Below are 24,419 nucleotides of genomic sequence, written 5' to 3'. Positions count from 1 at the left end.
CTTGAGGAACATAACAAGGAATAAAGTGAGCCTTAATACCCCACATGGGTTTCACGACTTTTGCATATGTAAAAATAAAATAAAAATTTCCACTAAAATGTGTTTCCCCCCAAATTTCACATTTTTGTAAGGGTTAATAGCAGAAAATACCCCCAAAATTTGTAATCCCATCTCTTCGGAGTATGGAAGTTCCCCATAAGTGGACGTCAAATGCACTACGGGAGCGCTACAATGCTCAGAAGAGAAGGAGTCACATTTGCAAATTTTGCTGAAATGGGGGGAGATATGTCGCATTTAGGAAGCCCTATGGTGCCAGGACAGCAAAAAAAAAAACACATGACATACCATTTTGGAAACTTGACCCCTTGAGGAACGTAATAAGGGGTAAAGTAAGCCTTAATACCCTACAGGGATTTCACGACTCTTGCATATGTTAAAAAAAAAAAAAAAAAAGACGCCCCACAATTTGTAAATACATTTCTTTGGGGTAAGGACATACCAAATTTTTGGATGATTTTGGCTCCGCTGGTGCACACCAGGTCTTGGTATAGGCATGAGGTCAGTCAGGGGCCTTGAGCTTTTCATAGCAGAGGATGTGGACCCCCCCTCAAGGAGCGTTAATGGGGGGAGCACTGAGCCCTAAAATAGGGGAACACTATGGAGGACAACGGGCCGTAACTGGGGTATACAGGTGGGGTACAGAGGCCCGTAATATGGGGTACAGTGGGCCAGAAAATTATAAATTATAATAAAAAAAGGATATATTCCCAGAATGATGACCCAGAGCATAGCCAAAACTAAAAAAATATGCCCACCCCAAACCCTATGCTCTGAGTCATCATTCTGGGAATGTGATGTGTGTGGCCGTCCCTAACCTGTTGCCTCAAATGCGCACCCGCTCAGGTGGAGAGAGAGCGCTGCGCATTTGAGGCAACATAAAAAAGTCCCTGATGATAGTTACTCAGTGAACCTATGACCCATTTTTGAAAAAACACCCCCAGGTATTTTTTTTTTCAGTTTTTTTTGGGCAATTTAGTGGTTTTAGGAGGTTAACAATTTGGAATGTACTCTGGACTTGGTACATTGATCAAATTATGGAAAATTAAACTGAAAAGGGAAAATGTAGGGCTCCATGGAAGTGTGATACTCCCTGAAGCAGCCTATGCAGAGGCCCGGATTATCTGGGCAAGTGTCGCACTGATACGTGGTGTCCTTCCGTATCCCCCTCCTGCCACACACTCTGCATCTTTTCTGGGTTCCTCCCTTCTTTCCACTGTGGGGGATCACACCAGGAAAGTGTTGGCCTGGGACGATCCTGGCGTCTATAACTCCAGACCCTTGGGAATTCCGGCTTGATCTTTCCCGGTCGCCAAAGATCAGGAACCTTAGGACTTCTTCTTGGTACTGGAGGATTGTCCCTGTGTTGCCAGCGTACTGGGATAGTACAAAAGCGTTGTACATGGCAACCTGTACCAAGTAGACCGCAACTTTTTTGTACCATGCCCGTGTTTTCCGCATGGCGTTATATGGCTTTAGGACTTGATCGGAGAGATAAACTCCCCCCATATACCGATTGTAGTCCAGAATACAATCGGGCTTGAGGACCGGTTCCACGGTACCTCGAACAGGGACAGGGGTGCTGCCGTTCACATGAATAGTGATGAGCATAAGGACATCCCTCTTATCCTTATACTTCACCAACAACAGGTTATCATGGGTGAGGGCATGGAACTCACCCTTGGGGATAGGCGTCTGGACCAAATTTGAGGAGGCCTTTCTGGTTCTTCCGCATGGTCCCACAAGCAGACATGGGTCTGGCGGAAAGGGATTTGAACAGAAGGATGCTGGTATAAAAGTTATCCACGTATACGTGGAAACCCTTATCCAGCAATGGGTGCACAAGGTCCCAAACAAGTTTCCCGCTAACGCCCAGAGTGGGGGGACACTCTGGGGGTTCAATACGGGAATCTCGTCTTTCATACACTATAAACTTGCAAGTGTACCCGGAGGTACTCTCACAAAGTTTATAGAGCTTCACGCCATACCGCGCCCGCTTTGAGGGAATGAGTCTCCCCTTAAAACTGATGAGACTCATCTACAGAGAGGTCCCTGAGCGGTATGTAGGCCTCCAATAATTTGGCCCCAAAGTGATCGATGACCGGCCTCACTTTGTAAAGCCGGTCATGGGCGGGATCACCTCGGGGCAGACATGCCGCATTATCTGCATAATGCAGGCATTTCCGAATGGCCTCGAACCGCCATACTGTAAAGCGGGGTCTGATAAAAGTCCAGATCAGTGAAGCCAGCATGGTCGATCCGGATTCCTGAGCCGCCAACAAACTCAGGAATCCGTGGCTGATAACCCTCTGGAGGGGCTCCAGACAGGGTCATCGGAAGGGGGCTCCGGTGCACTTGTCTGGGGGGCCGGACTCCTATTACGAGCGGCATTGCCACTCGTACTAGTGTCGGCCACTGGGTCACTCTCATGGGGGGTGCGTGGCCTCGCCTGGCAGAGTCTCCGCCGCCGTACAGGGGACTCATCATCACTACTAAATGATGAGGATGATGAGGAAGAACACAAAAATGTAGGATCTTCCTCGTCCTCACTGGTAGATTCGGAGTCGGAGGCTAAAAAAGCGTAAGCCTCCGCTGCCGAAAAAGTATTAGTTTACACCTTTCCATCCCATTACATACTATCATGTGATGGGTTGGAGTCTGCTTACAATTCATGACATTATAGTGGCTAAGGCATGGCGGTGAAGTATGTAGTGTGTGGTGCTTGTAAAAAGTGTACAACAGTAATAGAAAAAAAAAAAACTGCGCCCCCCCCCCCCCCAAAAAAAAAGGGGGTGGCGCACGCAGCTCCCTGAACCCCTAATAGGACCCTTGGTGACCTATTAGGGGGTCGGGGGGGACTTTTTTATTTTAATTTTTTTTACTTTTTTAAAAAACTTTTTAAACTTTATTAACTCCTACCTGTCCCTGCAATCCGCTGTCCTTATTCTAAGGCTGGTGAGGGGGCTCCGGAGCTCCAAGGGGGGATCCACAGTCTTCTCACTGCTGCAGCCGCTGACTGAACACAGAGAGCGGGTGCAGCAGCGGGAAGGGACCGTTAACCCCTCCTCTGCCGCGCTACTATTGGTCAGAGGATCGCCGGCCAATAGTAGCGTTGTTGGGGAGGTGACAGTATTGTCACCTCTCCCCAACAACCGCAGGTGATTGGCGGTGTATCGTACACCGCCGATCACCATCTAGTTCCGGGTCATCGGGTCACCACTGACCCGAATGACCGGAATCACTGCAGATCGCCCGCGCGATTTCGCGGATGATCTGCGGCGATCGTCGACGTGGGGGTCCCGGGACCCCCCTCGGTGTTTGCCTCGGACGTCTGCTGAATGATTTCCGCAGGTGTCCGGTTTCGCAACCCGCCCGGCGCGCGGCGGGATGCAAAATTCTCCAGGACATATGAGTCCTTAAGACCCAGGGCGCAGGGACGTACTCATACGTGCCTGGTCCTTAAGGGGTTAAACCTCTTAGGGACGCAGGGCGTACCTGTATGTCCTGTACATCCTTCTCCCGCTCCAGTTCTATAACAAAAGCCGGGACACGTCGCTAATACCGGACATTACCGATCACGGTGATGTCCGGTGTGAAACTAGTCTCTGTCGGGCTAGACGGGACCACCGCGGTGTCCCGATCAGCTGTTAGGATACGAGGAGGGTCCCTACCTGCCTTCTTGCTGTTCGATCGCCAAATGACTGCTCTGTGCCTGAGATCCTGGCAGGAGCAGTCGAGTGCCTGCATTCAATGTAATGCATGTTGTATTCCCCTATGGGGGCTAAAACATTGCAGAAAAAAAAGTTAATACATGTGATTTAACCCCTTCCCTAATAAACATATGTGTTATTGCCGCGTGCGTAAATGTCCGAACTATAAAAACATATTGTTAATTAAACCGCACGGTCAATGGCGTACACATAAAAAAATTCAAAACCCACTTTTTATACTATAAAAAAAGCAATCAAAAAGTCTGATCAAAAAAAAAAAATGGTACCGATAAAAAATTTCAGAACACAGCGCAATAAATGAGCCCTCATACCACCCCTTATGCGGAAATATAAAAAAGTTATATGGGTTAAAATAGGACATTTTTAAACATTAATTTTGTGCATGTAGTTATGATTTTTACCAGAAGTAAAACAAAATTCAAACCTATACAAGTAGGGTATCATTTTATTCGTATGGACCTACAGAATAAAGATAAGGTGTCATTTTTACCGAAAAATGCACTGCGTAGAAACAGAAGCCGGCTCCTTACATGACAGTGCGCTCAGCCTGTCATGTCATGTAAGGAGCTGGCCGGCTCCTTACATGACAGTGCGCTCAGCTTATTACCGGCCGAGGCAGGACATCACTGCGGCCGGTGATACGCAGACGTCTCTGTGACGTTCCCGTCCCCAGGAAGCAGCATGAAGATTGCAGCAGAGAATAGTGAGGCCGAATGCCGGAGCAACGGGGGAACGTAGGAAGGTGAGTCAAAGTTTATTTTGTTTATTTTTACATCCCGGGCACAGGAATATGTAAAATTAGTCAGTACAGATGTCCTTTATTAATCTTTTCCAGCACCGTGGCACACAACAATTCCCTTAAAGCGCCGGCGGCTCACAGGACGACGGGGGGAGCAGCGCACGCGGGACATATATGATTAGTTTCCCAGCGTGGGGGGTGGTGTAATAACGTTAAATACCATAACTTACAAAAATGCAGTGATATGCATTTTTTGTCATACCACCCAGCACTAGTTTGTAGGTGCAAAATTGAAGGTAAAGGAAAAAACAAAAGTTCAAAAATGTTGAGCCCCTAAGGGGTTAAAGTTATCTCCAAATATTGGTTACTTGTCACACATAGAGAGCTTAAAAGTTGAAATGGCCAACTTCTTGACAAATTCAGTCCCGGTCAAAAATAAGGAACATATAGGGCTTTATGGGAAGGACTTAATTTTCCTCAAAATTATGTTAGAGACTGTTGCAAAAAGTGGTTCAATATGTTACTGAAGTATAAGGCGCCCTTTTTCTCTCCTGGTTTCTTTACCTTTTTAATAAGTGACTTCCTGTCACCCCCTGATGAAGCCATGTTGCCAAAACTCGTTTGTGGTAGGAGGTAAGTGGCATAGCTCTCTAGGGTGCATGATTTTCACAACTGTGTTGTTTTTTTCCTTCTTTTTTGAGGTCTTTTCAGTACTGCCTAGGATTTGCGTGGTCATTACCCTGTCATTATTCCTATGTTACAGTATTTATGTACATATTAGTGGAATACCCGCTGCTAGTTTGTGCATTTATATATCACTTTCTATACACTTAGGCTTATGTGGTATTCCAGGCTTATGTACAGACCCAATATATGGCCCTCTGCTTTTTCAGTGCATAACATATGTGTATGCCCCTATCCTCCACTCTTCTACCAGAGTATGTTGTTGTACCACTACATGTATTTTATATATGTTTTTGTCATGATTGTTATTCAATAAAATGTATACTTTTATTTGAAAAATAATTTTTCTGTCTTGTCATATATGATCACATTTTTTGGTGTGAAAAGTGACAGCCTGTTGAACTGTTTTTTTTTTTTTTTTGTTTTTTTTTAGAAAACCAATTTAAGGCAGGGTTTATTTTAACAAAATTATACCATTGTTGTATATCTAGGTGACTTCTTGTTTGTAACTTTTTTTTTTTTTCTTCTAGATCATTACAGGCTGAAGCATTCGAGTGCAGGACAGATCAGAATTTACAGAGCATTACCAAACAGGTAGTTTTATGTTTGCACATATTGGCAGGTTGACAATAAGTAGAGTATGTGTGATTTTAGGACCATGCACCTGAAAACTAAAGTTTTTTAACCATACAGTTGTTTTCAGCTGAATGCCCCTGCATGCCTGATCCTTCTGTACACATTAGATACATATTATTTAATTGGTACATCCTGCTGAAATCCATGGGTTTGGCCATTGGTGGGTCAGAGCCTGCTCCATACCCAGCGCCTGTTGCATTAGGCCGCAGACAGTTGCCACTAATAGCCGGCACAGAGCAGTCTCCGTTGTTAGCTTTTAACTATTTAAATGCTGCTGACAGCAGCATTTAAAAAACATTCTGATCACGTCAGAGGTGGTGCAGTGGCTGGATGGAATTTGCATGATTTGTTGTCATGGCTGCCCTAGGCCTCCGTGGTTGGTGTGACTTAGCTACTGGTACAGTCTGCCAAGACAGGATAAACCTTTAGATCAGTGTCACTTACCGCCGCTACTTCCCCCCCCCCCCCCCCATAGACATGAATAAAGGGAGTGTGACGTCACAGCCACCTGAATCCAGCATTCTGATAAGACATATTATCTCCTATTCTTTGGATAGGGAATAAGATGGCTAGGAGTGGAGTATCCCATATTTTTTTTTTTTTTTTTACATATTTTTATACATTTTCAGTTAACTGAACAACATACATACATACAACATACAGAACAAACAGTTCTGGTAGACCCTCCCCACCCGCACCCAAATGGCAGTGATTCCAAAGGATCAGATGCACAAAGAATTAACCCCTTAAGGACCAAGGACGTACCAGTACGTCCAGAGTCCGCTTCCGTTCTGTAACGCGGGGCCACGTTGTTTTTTTGCGCCGTGATGTGAATTTTTTAGCGGTACCATTTTTGTATTGATCGATTTTTGATCGCTTTGTATTCACTTTTTCATGATTATAGAAAGTGACCAAAAATACACTATTTTGTACGTTGGAATTTTTTTGCGCGTACGCCATTGACCGTGTGGTTTAATTAACAATATATTTTTATAATTCGGACATTTCCGCACGCGGGTCGGGCCTGGCACTTAGCAAAGGCCGGGACCTGTGGCTAATAGCACGCAGCACTGATCGTGGTGCCGTGCGCTATTAGCCCTTTAGACGCGGCGTTCAAAGTTGATCGCCACGTCTAAAGTGAAACTAAACTACCCCCGGCTAGCTCAGCGGGCTGATCGGGATCGCAGCGGTGAAATCGCGCCATCCTGAACAGCTGTAGGACAGCAGGAGGGTTCCTTACCTTGCCTCCTGTTGTCTGATTGCCGAATGACTGCTCAGTGCCTGAGATCCAGGCATGAGCAGTCAAGCGGCAGAATCCTTGATCAATGGTTTCCTATGAGAAACCATTGATCAATGTAAAAGATCAGTGTGTGCAGTGTTATAGCCCCCTATGGGAACTATATAACATTGCAAAAAAAAAGTGAAAGAAAATAGAATAAAGATCATTTATCCCTTCCCTAATAAGGGTTTGAATCGCCCCCCTTTTCCCATTTAACCCGTTAAGGACCCAGCCAATTTTCACTGTAGGACCCGGCCATTTTTTTGCACATCTGACCACTGTCACATTAAGTATTAATAACTCTGAGATGCTTTTACCTTTCATTCTGATTCAGAGATTGTTTTTCCATGACATATTCTACTTTATGTTAGTGGTAAAATTTTGTGGTAAAATTTTGAAAAATTAAAAAATTGTATGAAAAAATTGAGCATTTTTCATTTTTTTAACTTTGAAGCTCTCTGCTTATAAGGAAAATGAATATTCCAAATAAATTATATATTGATTCACATATACAATATGTCTACTTTATGTTTCCATCATAAAGTTGACATGTTTTTACTTTTGGAAGACATCAGTATAACAGCAATTTTCAAATTTTTCACAAAATTTTCAAAATCGAAATTTTTCAGGGACCAGTTCTGTTTTGAAGTGGATTTGAAGGGCCTTCATATTAGAAATACCCCACAAATGACCCCATTATAAAAACTGCACCCCTGAAAGTATTCAAAATGACATTCAAAAGGTTTAACCCTTTAAGTGTTTCACAGGAATAGCAGCAAATTGAAGGAGAAAATTCTAAATCTTTATTTTTTACACTGGCATGTTCTTGTAGACCCAGTTATTGAATTTTTACAAGGGGTAAAAGGAGAGAAATCTTCCTAAAATGTGTAACCCAATTTCTCTCGAGTAAGAAAATACCTCGTGTATGTCAAGTGTTCGGCGTGCACAGAAGGGAAGGGACAATGGGATTTTGGAGAGTGAGTTTTTCTGAAATGGTTTTTGGGGGCATGTCACATTTAGGAAGCCCCTATGGTGCCAGAACAGCAAAAAAAAAAAAAAAAAAAAAAAACACATGGCATGCTATTTTGCAAACTACACCCCTCAAGGCACGTAACAAGGGGTCCAGTGAGCCTTAACACCCCACAGGTGTTTGATGACTTTTCGTTAACCCCTTCACGACGAGCAACGTATATGTACGGCGCCGCGAAGTGTCACTTAGTGCGCAGCGACGTACATGTACGTCGCGGGGTTCTGGGAGCGGCGCGTCACCGGTAGCGGTGATCGGGCTGGGATGACTGCTGTTATCTAACAGCAGGCATCCCGGCACATCGCCGAAGGGGGTCCTGAGACCCCCCCCCCCATGACCGCGATGGGCGCAAATCGCAGGTCAATTCAGACCTGCGATCTGCGCGATTCCGGGTCATACGGGTCACTGGTGACCCGGAAAATAAGAGGGATCGGGGTTGTCCGAGACACCCTCGATCACCCTGAAGGGATAGGAGTTTGGTGGCAGGGGTGCCACCCCTCCTATCCCTGCTATTGGTCGGCCGAGCGACCGACCGATAGCAGACCGGGGGAGGGGGGGTTAAAGTTCGGTTCCCCCGCTTTGTCCACCTATCGGTGTCTGGGCAAAACGGGGGAACTGTCCAGGGAAGGTCGGCGCCGAAGGTCCCTTACCTGGATCCCCGAGCGCGATCCTCCCCCACGTGCGGCGGCGGCGGCAGCAATACTTCCGGGTCCTGCTAGGTGAATTGTTGCCTAGCAACATCCGGAGGGCCACAGTTTACAGTGGTCTCTAAACCGTGGCCCCCCAGATGTTCAAAACTACAACTCCCGGCATGCCCAGACAGCCGTTTGCTGTGTGGGCATGCGGGGACTTGTAGTTTTGCAATATTTAGAGGGGTTCAGGTTGTAGATCACTAAGTGGTCTCAAACTGTAGCCCTCCAGATGTTGCAAAACTACAACTTTCAGCATGACCAGACAGCAGTTTGCTGTCTGGGCATGCTGAGAGTTGTAGTTTTGCAACATCTGGAGGGCCACAGTTTTGAGACCACTGGACAGTGATTTACAACCTGAACCCCTCTAAATCTTGCAAAACTACACCTCCCAGCATTCAGGAACAGCATAAGGCTGTCTTGGCATGCTGGGAGTTGTACTTGCGTGCCTCCAGCCATTGCAAACCTATATCTCCCAGCATGCCCTTCCGCAATCAGTACATGCTGGGAGTTCTAGTTTTGCAACAGCTGGAGGCACACTGGTTGGAAAATACTGAGTTAGGTCATAGAACCTAACTCAAGGTTTTCCAACCAGTGTGCCTCCAGCTGTTGCAAAACTACAACTCCCAGCATGCATGGTCTGTCAGTGCATGCTGGGAGTTGTAGTTTTGACCCCCCTCCCATGTGAATGTACAGGCTACATTCACACTGGCGGCAGATTACAGTGAGTTCCCCGCTTCAAATTTGAGCTGCTGCAAATTTTCCACCGCAGCTCAAACTCCTAGCGGGAGACTCTGTGTAATCCGCCTCCAGTGTGAATGTAACCTAAAAACCCTACACTACACTAACATAAAATAAAGAGTAAAACACTACATATACACACATACACTGCCCCCCCCCCCCCACCACCCCCTTCCCCAATAAAAATGAAAAACGTATTGTACGGCAGTGTCTCTAAGATGGAGCCTCCAGCTGTTGCAAAACAAAAACTCCCAGCATTTCTGGACAGCAATTGACTGTCCAAGCATGCTGGGAGTTTTACAACAGCTGGAGGCACCCTGTTTGGGAATCACTGGTGTAGAATACCCCTATGTCCACCCCTATGCAAGTCCCTAATTCAGGCCTCAAATGCGCATGGCGCTCTCAATTTGGAGCCCTGTCGTATTTTAAGGCAACAGAATAGGGTCACATATGGGGTATAGCCGTACTCGGGAGAAATTGCCTAACAAATTTTGGGGGGCTTTTTCTCTTTTTACCCCTTATGAAAAGGAACAGTTGGGGTCTACACCAGCATGTTAGTATAAAAAAATAAAATTTTTACACTAACATGCTGGTGTTACCCTAAACTTTTCATTTTCACAAGAGGTAAAAGGGAAAAATGCCCCCCAAAATTTGTAACGCAATTTCTCCCAAGTACAGAGATACTCCATATGTGGGCGAAAAGTGCTCTGGGGGCGCACAACAAGGCCCAGAAGGGAGAGTTTGCCTTTGGCTGATGCAGCTGCCTTCAAGATGCAGCCGACATGAAGGTGGAGACTTTGGCAAACTTTGCCTTGAGACAGCAGGATCTTCCTGCTTTTGCTTCAGCCTGGGGGTCAAGGGCCCTTTCAGTATGGTCTCCCAACTCCGCCAGAGTAGCCTTCAAGATCCCTCTGGAGGATTTATTTAATCTAGCTCCCGATGCTCCGCAGCTGGAGATTTTCTGTTCCATGCGCAGCCACTGTGCTGCCTTTACCACAAGCTACCGGGTAGCCACCGTCCCTCCATGTGGCTTAAAGCCTGGAATGTGGACGCCACCTTCAGGAAGTGAGACGTCAGGTGGAAGAGTTCTTTATTACCTCTGGATACGGCTCACAGAACCGCTTTCCGTCATAAGTCCTCCTTCTGGTTCTGCGGATCTTTGGTGCCACCACAGGGTACCAACAAAGGGTCCAGCTGGGCACCTTTCACGGGAAGAGGGCTTCCTCCTTCCGGACCTGTCCCTTCCGGAGGTCGGCTATCCGTTCAGGCCGTTTTGCGGCCCCATCAGGCACCTCGATCTGATGGGTCGCCCCCACCCACCGACCTTTCTCGGGTGGTTTGTCGCCTTTTACTCTTCCATGATGCCTACGCACATTCATTGTCCCGGTTCCTTCAGGGGAACGTTTTCGAGGCTTATTCCAACCTCTTTGTGGTCCCCAAGAAAGGAGTTTCTGTTCGCCCAATCTTGGTTCTCGAGTATCTCAGCCAGCATCTTCTGCTTCCCATCCCGAATGGAGTCTCTTCGATCGGTGCTGGCGTCCCTGGTTCATGGGGAATTTTTGTTCCTCGGTGGACATCAAGGATGCCTGCCTCCACATCTCATTGTTCCGCTCACTCTCTTATCAAGAGTCCGATGACTTAGGCACCCTGCTCCAGTTTCCATTCGCTTTTGCATGGATGTCCTGGGTCCTGTTAGCGGCAGCCGTGAAGGCCATGCCATTTGCCCAGTTTCATCACCGGCCTCTTCAATTGGTAATTTTCTTCTGGTGGGACAGGTCTCTATTGTCACTCGACAGTCTTGTCGGTCCCTTCCATGGTGGCATTGTTTCCCCCCTGCTTTTTCGGGGGCGCTCCTTCCTGCCCCTCCCTGCCAGTCTATCGGGCTGGGAAGGTGTTTTCAAGGACCGGCCGGCCTGGTGCCTTGTTTCCTCGAGAAGTCCTTTTCCCCTTCAACATGTTGGGGCCTAGGGCAATCCTTTCTTTGCTTGCTTCTTGGGAAATTCCCTTCTGGGCGGAACTCAGGTTTCCGGCCATCTTAGCGCTTTTCATTCCGGGCGTTTCTGGGACGTGGTCTTTCTCAGCCTGTCCTCAACCGTCCAAAGAGAGTGGTCCCTACAACCAGAGGTTTTTGCAGTGATCTGCAACTTCTGGGGAGCTCCAGGCGTGGACCTCTGCACGTCCCGCCACAACCAAGCGTTCCTCTTTCTTGGTACAACTTACCTCTGCACCTTCCCTATCGTCCAGACCTCCTATGTCGGGTCTCCTGTTCCACCATTATTTACCGTCTCTGCTTTTGACGGTATGGCGGTTGAGACAGCGGTTCTGAGGACCCGCGGTTTCTCTTCCCAAGTGGTTCACACCATGCTGAGGGCTCACGAGCCTTCCACTGCAAAGATTTACCACCATACCTGGCGGTCTTATTTCAGTTGGTGTGAAACTCAGCCTTTTTCTCCGATCGTGGTTGGCTTTTGGCCGTTTCCATTCTTTTTCAACGTTTTTTGGCGTTCAATTATCATGTCCGAACCTAGTTCAGGGAGTGGCACAAGCTGCCCCTCCTTATCAGTCCCCTTTTTTCCCTTGGGACTTACACTTGGTCTTAGGTGCTCTGCAGGACGCCCCTTTTGACCCTCTCAGGGACATTTCTTTTTGCCTCCTTTCCCGGAAGGTGGCGTTCCTTATTGCTCTTACCTCTGTTAGGAGGGTGTCAGAGCTGGTAGCTCTCTCCTGCCGTTCTCCCTTCCTGGTGGTATACCAGGACAAGTTGTTTTACATCCAGGTCCGTCCTTCTTACCTGAGCTGGTTTTTGACTTTTTCACCTCAATGAGAACATCGTCCTACCGTCCTCTTGTCCGGGCCCTTCTCATCCCTGGAAGCGTTTGTCCTACAACCTGGTTGTGGTGAGGGCTGTTCGGACTTATCTCTCAGTCACTCTTTCCTTTCGGCAGTGTGACCCCCCTTTTTTGTTCTTCCAGAAGGCCGTTGTATAGGACAACCTGCTTCTACAACCACCATTTTTCGGTGGATCCGGTCTGCTCTTTTTGGGAGCTTACCGCTGCAAGGGAAGATCCCACCCTTCTGGGCTTTGGCTCATCCCACCTGTTTTTCGGGGCATCCTGGGCCCTCCGCTACGTGGCTTCGGCCTTGCAGTTTTGTAAGGCGTCCGCGTGGTCGTCTTTGTACACTTTCTCAAGGTGCTACCAGAATCATGCCTTCGCATCAGTTCATGCTACTCTGGGCTGTAAGATGTTGCAGACGGTGGTGGTCCAACCGTCCACCTGTCTGTTTCCTTACCCACCCAAGGGACGGCTTTGGTACGTCCCATGGTCTGTGTCCCCCAATGGAGCCGATGGAGAAAAGGAGATTTTTTATGCTTACCGTAAAATCTTTCTCAAAGGATCCATTGGGGGGAGACCCCCCCCTTTTTTTCTGGTGTTCCTATTTCAGTTATCTATCAGAAGGTGTGTTCAGTTGCCTTTTCTTCTGATTGCTCGGACAGTTTGTGGTTTTCTCTTGATCTGTCGGTCTTCTCCTATTGCTCTGGGACTAAAACTGATTACCTCAGGTGCCTGTGGGCGGGTATACCCTGCTGGGAGGAGCCGACTTCTCTTGTTGCCATAGTGTCAAGCCTCCTAGTGACAGCAGCATACACCCATGGTCTGTGTCTCCAATGTATCCTTCGAGAGAGATTTTACGGTAAGCATAAAAAAATCTCCTTTCCCCCCCCCCCCCCCCCCCCCCCACTTAAATGCTAGTTTTCCCTCAAATTTAAAACTTTTACAAGGGGTAATAGGACAAAATGCCCCCAAAATTTGTAACCCCATCTCTTCTGAGTATGGAAATACCCCATTTGTGGACGTCAAGTGCTCTGCTGGCGCACTACAATCCTCAGAAGAGGGGGAGCGCCATTGAGCTTTTGGGAAAAAAACTGTTTAGCATGGAAGTCAGGGGCTATGTGCGTTTACAATGCCCCCCGTGGTGCCAGAACAGTGGACCCCCCACATGTGACCCTGTTTTGGAAACTACACCCCTCACAGAATTTAATAAGGGGTGCAGTGAGTATTTACACCCCACTGGCGTTTGACAGATCTTTGGAACAGTGGGCTGTGCAAATGAAAAATTACATTTTTCATTTTCACGGACCACTGTTCCAAAAATCTGCCAGACACCTGTGGGGCGTAATTGCTCACTGCACCCCTTATTACATTACGTGAGGGGTGTAGTTTCCAAAATGGAGTCACGTTGGGGGGGGGGGGGGTCCATTGTTCTGGCACTATGGGGGCTTTGTAAACACACATGGCCTTCAATTCCGGACAAATTTTCTTTTCAAAAGCCCAATGGTGCTCCTTCTCTTCTGAGCTTTCTAGTTTGCCCGCAGAGCACTTTACATCCACATATGGGGTATGTTCTTACTTATGGGGTTACACATTTTGGGGGGCTTTTTTTCCTATTTTCCCTTGTGAAAATGAAAAATTTAGGGTAACACCAGCATTTTATTGAAAAATGTTTTTTATTTTATTTTTTTCCATCCAACTTTGAAGAATTTTCATTAAACACCTGTGGGGTGTTAAAGCTCACTATACCCCTTGTTACGTTTCGTGAGGGGTGTAGTTTCCAAAATGGGGTCACATGTGGGTATTTCTTTTTTTGCGTTAATGTCAGAACTTCTGTAAAATCGGCCACCACTGTGCAAATCATTTAGGCCTTAAATGTACATGGTGCACTCTCACTCCTGAGCCTTGTTGTGCACCCGCAGAGCATTTTATGCCCACATTTGGGGTATTTCCGTACTCAGGAGAAATTGCGTTACAAATTTTGGGGGTCTTTTTTTCCTTTTAACGCTTGTGAAAATAAAAAGTATGGGGCAACACTAGCATGTTAGTGTAAAATGTTTAATTTTTTTATACTAACAAGCTGGTGTAGCCCCCAACTTTCCCTTTTCATAAGGGGTAAAATGAGAAAAAGACCCCCAAAATTTGTAGTACAATTTCTCCCGAGTACAGAAATACCCCATATGTGGCCGTAAACGGTTTCCTTGAAATACAACAGGGCTCCGAAGTGAGAGAGCTACATGCGCATATGAGGAATAAATTAGGGATCGCATAGGGGTGGACACAGGGGTATTCTACGCCAGTGATTCCCAAACAGGGTGCCTCCAGCTGTTGCTAAATTCCCAGCATGCCTGGACAGTCAGTGGTTGTCTGGAAATGCTGGGAGTTGTTGTTTTGCAACAGCTGGAGGCTCCGTTTTGGAAACCCTGCCATACAATACGTTTTTCATGTTTATTGGGCGGGACAGTGTAAGGGGTGTATATGTAGTGTTTTACTCTTTATTATGTGCTAGTGTAGTGTTTTTTGGGTACATTCGCACTGGCGGGTTACGGTGAGTTTCCCGCTAGGAGTTTGCGCTGCGGCGAAAAATTGGCCGCAGCCCAAATATGAAGCAGGAAACTTACTGTAAACCTGCCCGTGTGAATGTACCCTGTACGTTCACCTGGGGGGGGGGGGGGGGGGGGCAAACCTCCAGCTGTTTAAAAATTACATCTCCCAGCATCTACTGACAGACCGTGCATGCTGGGAGTTGTACTTTTGTAACAGCTGGAGGCACACTGGTTGGAAAACCTTCAGTTAGGTTCTGTTACCTAACTCGGTATTTTCCAACCAGTGTGCCTCCAGCTGTTGCAAAACTACAACTCCCAGCATGTACTGATTGCCGAAGGGCATGATGGGATATATAGTTATGCAATAGCTGGAGGTACACAAGTACAACTCCCAGCATGCCAAGACAGCTGTTTGCTGTCTGGGCATGCTGGGATTTGCAGTTTTGCAACATTTGGAGGGCTACAGTTTTAGAGAACACTGCAAAGTCATCTCCAAACTGTGGTCCTCCAGCTGTTGCAAAACTACAAATCCCAGCATGCCCAGACAGCAAACAGCTATGTGGGCATGCTAGGAGTTGTAGTTTTCAAAGATCTGTAGGGCTACAGTATAGAGACCACTGTATAGTGGTCTCAAGCTGTAGCCCTCCAGCTGTTGCAAAACTACATATTCCAGCATGCCCAAACAGCTGACTGGGCATGCTGAGAGTTGTAGTTTTGCAACATCTGGAGGGCTACAGTTAGAGACCACTATAGTGGTCGCAAACCGTACCCTTTTTTATTTTTCCCCATACAGGGCTATAGGAGGGCTAATTTTTGGCGCTGTGCTCTGTAGTTTTTATTGGTTCCATTTTTGTTTTGATGGGACATTTTTGATCGTTTTTATTAATATTTTTATGGTATGTGAAGTGACCAAAAATGCACAATTTTGGACTTTAGTATTTTTTTACGTGTACGCCATCAACTGTATGGTTTAGCTAACCTTATATTTAATAGGTTGTACATTTACGCATGCGGCGGTACCACATATGATTATTTTTATTTTTTATTACATTATTTAAAAAAATGGGGAGAAAGGGGGTGATTTGAAACTTTATTAGGGAAGGGGTTAAAGGGGTATTCCATGATTTTTTTTATTTTTTTTTTTTACTATGCTACAGGGGCTGTAAAGTTAGTGTAGTTCATAATATAGTGTCTGTACCTGTGTGTGATGGTTTTCTCACAATTCTTCTGTGATTTTCACTCTAATATTTTTATCAGCATACAAAATGACTGTTGTCTCAGATTTTTCCCAGTTTGCAATGTGGCCGAGACATGACTCACTAGGCAGCTGATGACGGGGAGCCTGTCTGCTTCAATGGGTGGGGGGGGAATCAATCTGCAACTAATGCAACAGCTGTAGGCACCCTGATTGAAAATCTCAGGTCTTTTGATGGATGCTGCTCATTTATGTTTCAATGGATGCGGTGGTTGATGTGTGGGAGGGAGGAAAATGGAATTGTGGGATTTGTAGTCAAAAAAAGAAGTCAAACAGGAAATACCAGTTCACAAAAAGCTAGCCACAGTGTTATGGTAATCTCACAACATAGCCATTTAGCCCCAAGACAAGCGCAGATCCTTCCTAAGCATGTCCATTACTGTCTGGCAGTTATGTACTACAATCACCTTATGGTGGATAACCCCTTAATTCACTTTTATCAACTTTTTTTTTTAGACTTGTAATCTTCTGATTGCATACACTGATCAGTGCTATGGCATAGCATAGCATTGGTCAGTGTAACAAACGACAGACAGGCAAGTGAGGACCCTCTCGTTGTCCAGTACAGTTGGGACATTGCCATTTTGTCACGATTAGCTCCACTGAGCTGTCGGGACACTTTCACTTTATTTTTAGACGCTGCGATCAACTTTGATTGCGGTGTTTAAAGGGTTAATGCCAGGAATCGGCCTGATTGATGGTGCCCGGCATTAGCTGTGAATCCCAGCTGTCCGTAGTAACAGGGACACACGGGGTTTAACCCCTTCTCCGCTGGTGAGAACGGTTTATGCCCAGTTAATGGGACCAGGGCGTACAGGTACGCCCTTGGTCCTTAAGTACCAGGGTCTGAGGGCGTACCTGTACCCTCTTGGTCCTGGATGGGTTAAACTACCTGGATTGGACTGAAGACAGCACTTGCCGTATATAGTTCCAGAGAATACTCTATAGTCAATGACCACCAAATGCTCTGAGGAGGAGTATTGGAGGTCATTGAGAGCTTAAAATTAATGTATTTAGTTATATCCAAACTAAATAATATTGATGTAATTGTCTGCAGGAACTAATATTTGAAGAAAAGTTTGATATGACAACTGAAGCTAAAAGAAGAGATGCTATTCAAAGTGAATCCAATGTGAAGCAAATTAGACAAGAACTGAAACAAAGATTTCAACATTGTCTGCATGATAAATGTACAAGTGGTAACAATGGGATTATATTATCAGCTGAAAAATTGCCAGTGCAGTGCAGTGCATCACATTTAACTACACTTAGTATGTTTGAAATGCAAGAAAATTTGTCTCTAAGTGTTCGCAAACTAAATCCTAGTGGGAAACAGGACGTATCTGTTCAGTGCAATTTTGAACAGGAACAGAAGTTTATAGGATGCGTTGGTAACACCGAAGCAGTAAATTTACCAAACAATACTGCATTTGTAGAGGCCACTAGAGGGCAGAACTAGTATATATTAACTAGTATATTTTAAAGTCAAAAGAAATAATTTTTTTTATTGAATTTCTTAGTGGTGTAGTGAAGAATGGTTAATAATTACATTGCTACCTTTATGCATTTGCAGTTATTTAAGCTACAGTTATCCTTGTATAAATACACATACATTTGAAGAATTACACTTTTTTTTTCTCATAATATAGTGATGTGTATCTCATTTACCCTCCAGGAAATATTGTGATTATTACATTGTTACTTTGCCCAGGCCAGAATATGGTAAATTGTAATAATTATTGTTTCTGTGTTTGTTACCAATATTCCACCTTTTCCTTTTTTACTATATGAAATATTTGACTGACAGGTTATAAACCATTGAACTCAGAATCTAGGTGTTTATATTTGGTTGTTAGATTTACTTTTAGGTATACAATGTATTTTACAATATTTTAAATGGCAGCAAAAAATATTATCAGCATTAAACCAAGAGAAAATTATTTAAATGGCGTGAATTGTTTCTTAACAAGAACATGGGGCACACCCAGAAATATTAATTGGGGGCACAAGTGATGTGTGCTATGCAATGTATCACGCTGGTCTAAGGTGCAAATAAAACTGATGCAAGCAGTTTAAGGCTGCATTCACACTATGTTTCGTTCATATGGGGACCGGATCTGGTTGAGGAATGGGAAAACCGGGTGCTCACCCCCAATCTCATTCATTTGAATTAGCTGACCGGAGTCAGATAGTGACTCCGGTCGGCTAACTTTTTTCCCCGTATCTGTTTTTCTGGCCAGACTGAAAAGCGCAGCATACCACTGTTTTCAGTGTGGCCAGAAAACCAGATACGGATCAAAAATGTGCCGACCGGAGTCACTATCTGACTCCGGTCGGCTAATTCAAATGAATGAGATCGGGGCAGAGTCCGACTGGGATACAGGAGCGCCCGGTTTTCCCATCCCCCAGCCAGATCCAGTCCCCATATGGACAAAACGTAGTGTGAATGCAGACTAATCATGACTTTGGTGGTATAGTAAATATATTTTAATGTGCTTTCCACAATTTGGTTTTCCTTGAGTCCAAGCAGGACAGATCGTTTATTCATTTTTATTTTATTTATTTTCAATTCTGGTTTTATTAGACTTTAAAGGAGTACTCTGGTTTTATTTAAATGAACTGGGGCTAGAAAGTTAAACAAATTTGTAAATTACTTCTATTTAAAAAATCTCAATCCTTTCAGTACTTCTTAGCAGCTGTATGCTACAGAGAAAATTCTTTTCTTTTTGAATTTCTTTTTTGTCTTGTCCACAGTGCTCTCTGCTGACACCTTTGTCTGTATCAGGAACTATCCAAAGCAGCATAGGTTTGCTATGGGGATTTTCTCCTGCTCTGGACAGTACCTGATACGGGCATTAGGTGTCAGCAGAGAGCACTGTGCACAAGACAAAAAAGAAATTCAAAAAGAAAAGAATTTCCTCTGTAGCAAACAGCTGCTAATAAGTGCTGGAAGGGTAAAGATTTTTTAATAGAAGTAATTTACAAATCTGTTTAACTTTCTGGCATCAGTTGATTTAAAAAAATGTTTTCCACAGGAGTACCCCTTTAATCAAAATGTTACAAACAAGGAACATCACATGCACATTGCATGCAGGCCAGCATGAACAATAATTGCGCTACATAGATACATACAAGCATAAGGGCTTTCTAGGTTTAGAACCTTACAGGAGTACTGCAGGCAGAATTAACTTATACCCCATCTACAGGATAGGGGATAAGTAGCGGATCACAGGGGATGGGGTCCAACTGCTGGGGCCCCCCGTGATCTCCTGAACGGGACCCCGCCCCACTCAGTCAGGAGCGTGTGTCGTCTACCTCTATACAGCACTCGCTCCGTATGTTTCAATGGGAGCAACAAAAAAAACCTGAGTACAGCACTCGGGAATCATCTGCGCTCTCTTAGAAATGAATGGAGCTGCCGTCTAGAAGTAGTGCCCATGACTGAGCGGGACGAGGTCCCATTCAGGAGATCGTAGGGGGCCCCAGTAGTCGGACCCCCTGGGATCAGCTACTTATCCCTTATCCTGTCCATAGGGGATAAGTTAATTCTGGCTGCAGTACCCCTTTAACTCCTTAAAGGGGTATTCTGGGATTTTTTTTTATTGCCTGTGTTACATTGACTTTACAGGAGTTAAAGGGGTACTGCAGCCAGAAATAACTTTACAGTGTCTGTACCCGTACAGTGTCTGTACCCGTGTTTTAATGGCTGGTCTCACATTTCTTATGTAATCTTTGCTCCAATGTTCATTTTTAGCAGCATACAAAATGAGTGCAGTCTCAGTCTCAGCTTTTCCCAGGTTGCAGTGCGGCCCATAATATTACTAGTCGGGTAGTGAAAGGGAGCCTGTCTGTGCTTCAATGGGTGGAGCGACTGTTGGATGGGAGGGAGATCATTTTCCACAGGGCTACAGGGAATTGTAGTTTTAAGCACAGCATAGAAGGGTGCTCAGCTGTGCTGCAATGGGTGGGGTGACTGTGTTGAAGGGAGAAAATTCGCCAAACACTTACAAACAAGGGATCCTGGGACATGTAATTGGAAGGAGGGAACGCCAACATGATGTAGCCATCGCGAAAAAAAAAAAAAAAAAGCTGCAGCATTATGGGGGACTCACAACACAGCCATTTGGCCCCAAGACAAGCACGGATCCTTCCTAAGCATGCCCATTACTGTCTGGCAAGTAAGGACTAAAGTCACCTTATGTTGGATACCCCCTGTAATGACGCAGCAATTTTTCTTTTTTCTCCTCACCTTCTAAGTGCCATAACTCCTTATATTTTCCGCTTACAGACTGATATTAGGGCTTGTTTTAAGCGTGACCAATTGTACTTTGTAAGGACATAATGCATTCATTCATTTCTATGTATTCTTGTGGTCCATACCTTTATAATGATACCCAATTTATATAGGTTTTGTTTTATTTTACTACTTCAAAAAAAAGAATAACTTTTTGTAAGAAAATGAGTATAAACAAAACTGTTCTATTCTGACCCCTATAACTTTTCTACAGGGTAGGCCATTTATATGGATACACCTTAATAAAATGAGAATGGTTGGTGATATTAACTTCCTGTTTGTGGCACATTAGTATATGTGAGGGGGGGGGGGGAACTTTTCAAGATGGTTGGTGACCATGGCGGCCATTTTGAATCCAACTTTTGTTTTTTAAATAGGAAGAGGGTCATGTGACACATCAAACCTATTGGCAATTTCACAAGAAAAACAATGATGTGCTTGGTTTTAACGTATATTTATTCTTTCATGAGTTATTTACAAGTTTCTGACCACTTATAAAATGTGTTCAATGTGCTGCCCATTGTGTTGGATTGTCAATGCAACCCTCTTCTCCCACTCTTAACACACTGATAGAAATACCGCAGGAGAAATGCTAGCACAGGCTTCCAGTATACGTAGTTTCAGGTGCTGCACATCTCGTATCTTCACAGCATAGACAATTGCCTTCAGATGACCCCAAAGATAAAAGTCTAAGGGGGTCAGATCAGGAGACCTTGGGGGGCCATTCAACTGGCCCACGATGACAATCCACTTTCCAGGAAACTGTTCATCTAGGAATGGTTGGACCTGGCACGTTCCCTGAGTTTTTCCAGCAAGATGGTGCACCACCACATTATGGGTGTCAGGTCCGAGCATTCCTAGATGAACCATTTCCTGGAAAGTGGATTGGCTAAAAATGCGGGGATCGCCAGGAACTAGCGCACGCAGGGACGTCACATCCCATGCGTGCACCCATGGCAACGGAGCGCGGAGAAGAAGCAAGAAGGATGCGCGCTGGCAGTTGGTAAGTGTTTACCAGCGGCGCGTCAGCTTCGGTGTTCCGACTACCGATCCTCCGGTCCTGCTATAGCCGGACCCGAGGAGCGGTGATTGGAACACTGAAGTGGGGCAGTACACAAGCATACAGCCTTCAGTCATACTGTATGGCTGGAGGCTGTATGTCTGTGGGGGAATATACTGCACCAAATGTGGGGGGAATATACTGCACCAAATGTGGGGGGAACTATACTGCCAATGTAATGTGGGGGACTATATTGCACCTAATATGGGGGACTATACTGCCAGCCTAATGTGGTGGAACATGCTGCCGGCCTTATGTGGGGGACTATATGGCACCTAATGTGGGGGGAACATACTGCTAGCTTAATGTGGGGGACTATATTGCACCTAATGTTACATAGTTAGTACGGTTGAAAAAAGACATACATCCATCAAGTTCAACCAGGCAATTGAAGGGTAGGGGTGTGGCGCGATATTGGGGAAGGAATGGGATTTTACATTCCTTCATAAGCATTAATGTTATTTTGTTCCAGGAATGTATCTAACTCTGTTTTAAAGCTGTTAATTTTTCCTGCTGTGACCAGTTCCTGAGGTAGACTGTTCCATAAGTTCACAGTTCTGATGGTAAAAAAAGGCATGTCGCCCCTTGAGACTAAACTTTTTCTTCTCCAGACGGAGGGAGTGCCCCCTCGTCCTTTGGGGGGGGGTTTAACCTGGAACAGTTTTTCTCCATATTTTTTGTATGTGCCATTAATATACTTAAATACATTTATCATATCCCCCCTTAAACGTCTCTTCTCAAGACTAAACAATTGTAACTCCTTTAATCGCTCCTCATAGCTAAGATGTTCCATGCCCCATATTAGTTTAGTTGCGCGTCTCTGCACCCTTTCCAGCTCCACAGTGTCCCTTTTATGGACTGGTGCCCAAAACTGAACAGCATATTCCAGGTGAGGCCGTATCAATGGTTTATAAAGGGGGAGTATTATGTCCCTGTCCCTCGAGTCCATGCCTCTTTTTATACATGACAATATCCTGCCGGCCTTGGAAGCAGCAGCCTGACATTGCATGCTATTCTGTAGTCTGTGATCTACAAGTACACCCAGATCCTTCTCTACCAGTGACTCTGCCAGTTTAATCCCCCCTAAGACATACGATGCATGCATGTTATCAGTACCCAGATGCATAACTTTACATTTATCCACATTGAACCTCATTTGCCAAGTTGATGTCCAGACACTTAGTCTATCCAAGTCATCTTGTAACCTATACACATCCTCTATAGACTGTACTGTGCTACAAAGCTTGGTGTCATCTGCAAAGATAGAAACAGAGCTGTTAATGCCATCCTCTATATCATTGATAAATAAATTAAACAACAGCGGGCCCAGTACTGAACCTTGGGGTACACCACTAATAACCGGGGACCAAACAGAGTACGAATCATCGACGACCACTCTCTGGGTACGATCCATGAGCCAGTGTTCAATCCAGTAACAAACTAAAGTTTCCAAACCCAAAGACCTTAACTTACCTGTCAGATGTCTATGAGGGACAGTGTCAAACGCTTTAGCAAAATCCAGAAACACTATATCCACAGCCATTCCTCTGTCAAGGCTTCTACTCACATCTTCATAAAAGCAAATTAGATTGGTTTAACAACTTCTATGCTTAGTAAACCCATGCTGGCTATCACTTATAATACAATTATCCCCTATGTATTCCTGTATGTAATCCCGTATAAGTCCTTCAAACAATTTACCCACAATGCACGTTAAACTTACTGGCCTATAGTTTCCTGGGGAAGACCCTTTTTGAAGATTGGCACCACATTCGCCTTGTGCCAGTCCATTGGCACAATACCAGACACCAGTGAATCTCTAAATATCATGAACGGGGGTACAGATATTACTGATCTTAGTTCTCTAAGAACTCTTGGGTGCAATCCATCTGGCCCTGGAGATTTGCTTACATTTATAGTACTTAACTTACCTTGTACCATTTCTACATTAAGCCAGTTCAGTACATTACATGATGTGTTACCAGCACTGACCTGTCCAATGTCAGCTCCTTCTTCCTTAGTATATATAGAACTAAAGAACCCATTCAGTAGCTCTGCTTTCTCTTTATCACCTGTGACAACCTCCCCATTATCATTATTAAGGGGTCCTACATGCTCTGTACTTGTTTTTTTGCATTTATATATCTAAAAAAATATTTGGGATTAGTTTTGCTTTCTTTGGCCACCTGTCTCTCATTTAGAATTTTTGCTGTTTTTATTACATTTTTACAAATTTTATTAAGCTCCTTGTACTGTTTAAATGTTATAGCTGACCCATCAGATTTGTATTTTTTTAAAGCTATTTTTGTGTTGTTTATTGCTCTTTTATAATTCATAGAAGGGGTATAACAACTTAAAACTTAACATTTAATGTGCTATTTAAAAGACAAGACCCCACTGATAACAAAACAGAGAATTGTCACAACGGACCCAGAGACAATAGATAATGTGGACAGCAATCTGAGTCAGTGACAAAGGCCAAGGTAAGTGGTGATATAAAACCAACGACCTCCAGACCAGTGGATGATAGGGCGCTGAGGGACCAGGCAACAGTTGAAGCAATCAGCTTTTATTCCCAACATGCAACGCGTTTTGCGCTAGTGCGCTTCATCAGCGCACTTGCGCGAAACACATTGCATGTTGGGAATAAAAGCTGATTGCTTCAACTGTTGCATGGTCCCTCAGCGCCCTATCATCCACTGGTCTGTAGGTCGTTGGTTTTATATTGCTTATATTGTGGAGAGGCAGCAGAGGGATCTGTTTCATGCTATTATCCAAGTTGTGCTGGCACTTGCACAACTAATATTGGTAAGTGCTCTATATGCTCTACTAGCGTTTCCACATATGTTA

General features: G+C 44.9%; 1 protein-coding gene across 10 annotated transcripts in view; it reads left to right on the top strand.

Moving 5' to 3' along the window:
- C4H12orf40 (chromosome 4 C12orf40 homolog) overlaps positions 1 to 24,419 on the top strand; it is a 160,016-nt gene that overhangs the window by 132,789 nt on the left and 2,808 nt on the right. For 3 of the 10 annotated variants that reach the window (XM_056573664.1, XM_056573663.1, XM_056573665.1), the window contains exons 4-5: positions 5,742 to 5,805; positions 17,273 to 18,245. In XM_056573664.1, the coding sequence (XP_056429639.1) occupies positions 5,742 to 5,805; positions 17,273 to 17,674 (466 nt within the window). In that variant the 3' untranslated portion in view covers positions 17,675 to 18,245. Of the gene's footprint in view, positions 1 to 5,741; positions 5,806 to 17,272; positions 18,258 to 24,419 lie in introns of those variants that run through there. The other 7 variants (XM_056573667.1, XM_056573658.1, XM_056573659.1 and 4 more) reach the window with 7 other exon arrangements.

Source organism: Hyla sarda, chromosome 4 (assembly GCF_029499605.1).
Source record: "Hyla sarda isolate aHylSar1 chromosome 4, aHylSar1.hap1, whole genome shotgun sequence".
NCBI lineage: Eukaryota > Metazoa > Chordata > Amphibia > Anura > Hylidae > Hyla > Hyla sarda.
This window is presented reverse-complemented; position numbering and strand designations above follow the sequence as displayed.